Source organism: Nansenia antarctica (genome assembly GCF_963989245.1).
Source record: "Nansenia antarctica genome assembly, chromosome: 5".
In the NCBI taxonomy this organism is placed as follows: Eukaryota; Metazoa; Chordata; class Actinopteri; order Argentiniformes; family Microstomatidae; genus Nansenia; species Nansenia antarctica.
Genome location: NC_137690.1, coordinates 73,447,361 through 73,452,453, shown reverse-complemented (window position 1 = coordinate 73,452,453; position 5,093 = coordinate 73,447,361). Strand labels below are relative to the sequence as shown.

Sequence of the window (5,093 nt, the reverse complement as noted above, 5' to 3'; positions counted from 1 at the left end):
AGCTGTGACATCACATGCGACCCTCGACCTCCGCTGTTCTGCACGCTGAACAGTGCCTCCAGCGCCCCCCCGGTGGACACTTCTGGTAGTAACAACCAGTTAAAAAGAAAAATCCAATAATTTCAAAACCATAAAGGTCTTATCTTATTTTACCACGGTATTTTACTGTCTTGCCGTGGATAATGAATCACTCACAGTATAAGAACGTAAAATGACTTCCTAAACCTTGCTAGACAAGGTAGCTCAGCCCATGTCAACCAAAATGTTTCACTCAACATTCAAACTACAAAACGAGTGACAAATACGAAATTCTTATGTTTCATGAACTTTTATTGAACAAAATACAGAAAAACGTTCACCCAATTCTCTCAAATGTGGCTACAAAAACACTAAACAAAAGGCTGAAGAGATAACTGGTGGTGTGGCGGCGTTTACGGCTGGATCTCGTAACCCAGGGCATCCAGGCCCTTATCCAATAGGAACAGAGACGACTCCCTCATCTTCTGGAGGAACTTACTCAGCTCTTCCTTAGAGAACACCTGAAAGAGAGGGAGAGGGAGGGAGAGAGAGAGAGAGGGGGGGAGGGCATAATTAGTGGGAGGTGAAGGGTTAGGTCCACCCTTCCCTGACTGTGATGTCATCTGAACAGAGCTGATAGGATGACATCGTATTGGTTCAAACAGCTCCTTATCCAAATACTTTTGTCTATTAAACACCAGTCTCTGTGTGAGAGAGGGAGGAGAGGAGGGGAGGAGTGTGAGAGGGAGGAGGAGAGAGGAGAGAGAAGAGAAGTGAGAGGGAGGAGATAGAGGAGAGGACACTGAGAAGAGGGGGAGTGAGAGAAGAGGAGGAGAGGAGGGGAGGAGTGAGAGAGGGAGGACCTCGTAGAGTCGGTGCTGGTCAGAGGCAATGATGTCAGCAAGGCGCAGGTTGTCGTGGTGACGGTTCGTGCGCTGGAGGAGCGTCTGCAGTAGGAAGCTCATCCTGGGGAGACACAGGCGGCGCAACATCGCCATCTGGTGGTCGCGCTCAGGGTCCGCCTCCGCATCCTACAACCACACCAACCACAACAACCACAACAACATCAACAACCAAAACAACAACTACATCATCAACAACATCATCAACAACATCATCAGCAACATCAACAACAACAACAACAACACACACCTCTCTGACGTCGACCATCCAGCCCCCGTCAACAAACAGCAGGACGTTGTAGATCCTCTCCCTGGCGTCCTCCGTCAACGCCTCCACATGACCGTTCCAACTGTCGTACTCCATCTACACGCACACGCACAGACACGCACACAGACACACATGTATGAGTATTGAGTATTGAGTATTGATCTGGGGGTAATGCGGTGTGTGGGTGAGGCGGATGCCTTGGTAACCTGGTAGTGGTCGTTTCTCATCTCGTGGGCGACCGTCTGGGTGAAGGTGGGCTGGGAGGCCAGGGTGGGCCGCGGGGGCGGGGCGTTCAGGTGACTGAACCACTCGTTAAAGGCCTCATGAGCCTCCTGGAAGACACACACACACACACACACACACACACACACACACACATCAAACATCATATAACCAAACACACAAACACACACACACATAGACACACAGACACACAAACACACACACCAAACATCATATAACCAAACACACACACACACACACGGCGGAGGGGTGTGGCCTCACCAGGTAGGCGCGGATACACAGGTGTTCTCGGATGGCGTTGTCATCCTCGGGGGGGAGGGGCGTGGCCATGCCTAGCTCCTCCCACTGACGGTAGATCTCTCTCATGGAATCTTCTGGAATCTTGGAGAACACCTGCTTGGCTGCTTCCTGCTTCTGGCAGGCTGGGGGCGGAGACAAGAGGAGGGGGAGGAGTCACTATACTACACTGGGCTAAGTTATGCTATGCTATAACAATGCTATGCCTATCCTATGCTATAGCTATGCTATAACTATGCTACAGCTATAACTATGCTATAACGATGCTATAGCTATAACTATGCTATAACTATGCTATGCTATAACTATGCTATGCCTATCCTATGCTATAGCTATGCTAGAACTATGCTACAGCTATAACTATGCTATGCTATAACGATGCTATAGCTATAACTATGCTATGCTATAGCTATAACTATGCTATGCTATAAGTAAGTAAGTAGCCTTGAGAACTGACAGACAGACAGAGAGACAGGTAGAGAGACAGACAGACAGAGACAGACAGACAGGTAGAGAGAGAGACAGACAGAGAGAGACAGACAGACAGGTAGAGAGACAGACAGACAGGTAGAGAGAGAGACAGATAGAGAGAGACAGACAGACAGGTAGAGAGACAGACAGGTAGAGAGACAGACAGACAGGTAGAGACAGACAGAGAGAGTCAGACAGGTAGAGACAGTGACAGACAGACAGACAGACAGGTAGAGAGACAGCGACAGACAGACCGACAGGTAGAGAGACAGACAGACAGGTAGAGAGAGAGAGAGACAGCGACAGACAGACAGAGAGACAGACAGACAGGTAGAGAGAGACAGACAGCTCACCCAGGAACTTCCTCATGATGGCGTTGCTCTGCTTCAGGGCGTCGGCCCGCTGGGCGGGGTCAAACACCAGCCAATCAATCACATCAATCTTCCTCTGGTCCTCCTGGGGCAGCAACACACAGTTACACATGGTTGAGAGAGTGAGTATGTGTGTGTGTGTGTGTGTGTGTGTGTGTGTGTGTGTACCAGGGAGGTTGCAGTGTGTGTGTGTGTGTGTGTACCAGGGAGGTTCCAGTGTGTGTGTGTGTGTGTGTGTGTGTGTGTACCAGGGAGGTTGCAGTGTGTGTGTGTGTGTGTGTGTGTGTACCAGGGAGGTTCCAGTGTGTGTGTGTGTGTGTGTGTACCAGGGAGGTTGCAGTGTGTGTGTGTGTGTGTGTGTGTACCAGGGAGGTTCCAGTGTGTGTGTGTGTGTGTGTGTGTGTACCAGGGAGGTTCCAGTGTGTGTGTGTGTGTGTGTGTGTGTGTGTGTGTGTGTGTGTGTGTACCAGGGAGGTTCCAGTGTCCAGGGTGAGGTCGTGATGAGTAAAGTCCTGAGTGTCTCTCTCTCTGATGTTCTCCACCACCATCTTAGTGATGGACGCCACGTCTAGACCTGCACACACACACACACACACACACACACACACACACACACACACACACACACACACACACACACACACACACACACACACACACACACACACACACACACACACACACACACACACACACACACACACACACACACACACACACACACACACACACACACTAGATTTGATGCCATCACAATCATTTAGAATCTCTGAATTTAGAATGTTTGGATGCTGAGCGCAAAATATGATTTGAAAATATACACATTTGACTAATTGCCATAGAAACTAAGAATTATAAAGATGCAATTACTTTTGAATATGTTGATGTCACAATCAATTCTAGCAACTTCAGCAGAATGTTTGAGATTAGAATGTTTGGTTGATAGGCAGCAATGTTGAATGGAATTCAGTTTTGGTGGCTACAACCCCAAGACTAGACCTGTGACTTATTTCTACAAGCTAAAATTCCACATCTTTCAAAAATGAGCGTCCATACTCAACAAGTTGACCGTCCTGCCACACTCCAGGTGCTCTCTGCTGCTGGGGAGGGAGGCAGGTGTGCAACCAAGCCTCGGCTCACATCTCCAGTGAGTACCTCTCTCTCGCCCAAAACTCTCTACAACTCTCTAAGTATTTGTAAAAATGCATAATTTGTGAAGAAATTACATATGTAACAAGAATTATTCAGGAATGTATCATGACTTCTTCTACAGCCTCCCTCTCCTCAGCCTCACACACCTGTGCAGGCAGCCGCCCCTGGTCTCCCACCCTGGGACACCTGGCTGGACTGGGAGCAGCGGTTCAGACACAACATGACCGTGCTCCAGCACCACTGCTACCAGGTCATGCACGACCACAACCTGTCTGAGCAGGATAAGGGTCGTCTGTAGTGCTGTCCCAAACGACTATTTTTCTAACGATTAATCTAGCGATTATTTTATCGATTATTCGATTAGTCTAACGACTAATTTATCGCTAAGTCTAACGATAATTTTTGTACTGTAAAAAATAAAAAATAAAAAAACTTGTTTGTCTCCACCTCACTGCTATGTTTAGCCAACTTGAATGCCAACATGGCCATTTAGAAGTCTGTCCATCACCACAACACATAGCTAGCTAACGTTACTCTCGCTGCTATGTTATGATTAGCTAAATTGATGCTAACGTAGCATGCGAGCTACGAGCTAGATAACGTACAGTAGGTGCTCGCACCACAATGACAATAGGCTACCGTAGCTAGCCAGCTACATAGCTAACGTTACTAACACCAGAAGACAAGACATACGAACTGTGGTGAGCTACATTGCTTGTGTAACATTAGCTAGTAGCTATCCATTTTCCACTCATACACTTAATTGTCTCGCCTGGTAAAATAAAGGTTTAAAAAAAAAAAAAAAAAATCGCCATTTTGTTTATTTACGACTAACCGACGCATATTACGCTAACCGACGTATTGACGTAGTCGATGACGTCGACGACGTCGAATAATCGTAACAGCCCTAGTCGTCTGGTCCACATCTACAAGGGACTGATGTCCAGGGCTTTGAGTGACCACCAGAGAGAGCCTCCAAGGAAAAGGCAGAAACAGGAAGTCGTTTCCGGGGTTCCAGATTTGGCTGAGGAGATGGACTTCCTGTGTCTGAGACTTGGGTCCCTCACCATCTGATTGACAGCTTGACCCCTCCTCCACTTTGAATGGACTGAACTCATGTGTTGAATTATTATTGATATGTTTTGAAAAAGTAGTATAGTAGAGGTAGTACTAAGATAAGATAAGATAAGATGGTAAGTAAGATAAGATACAATATGATTTTGAGACATGATAAATATCTCATCATAATGTAAATCAACTATAACTGTAGCACATCTACACATACATGCACATAGGACACACTCACACTCTCACACACACACACACACACACACACACACACACACACACACAAACTGTGTGGGCATGATG

General features: G+C 47.1%; 1 protein-coding gene across 1 annotated transcript in view; it reads right to left on the bottom strand.

Annotated features, from left to right (window-relative positions):
- Positions 1-414: 414 nt before the first annotated feature.
- The window catches only part of LOC308158771 (nuclear pore complex protein Nup107-like), a 13,456-nt gene continuing 8,777 nt past the window's right edge, over positions 415-5,093 (bottom strand). Inside the window, exons 21-27 of the mRNA XM_080532472.1 lie at positions 3,038-3,144; positions 2,553-2,655; positions 1,693-1,853; positions 1,395-1,520; positions 1,171-1,284; positions 882-1,049; positions 415-539 (exon numbers count right to left, since the gene is read on the bottom strand). Of these exons, the coding sequence (XP_080388598.1) occupies positions 432-539; positions 882-1,049; positions 1,171-1,284; positions 1,395-1,520; positions 1,693-1,853; positions 2,553-2,655; positions 3,038-3,144 (887 nt within the window). The 3' untranslated portion in view covers positions 415-431. The remainder of the gene's footprint in view (positions 540-881; positions 1,050-1,170; positions 1,285-1,394; positions 1,521-1,692; positions 1,854-2,552; positions 2,656-3,037; positions 3,145-5,093) is intronic.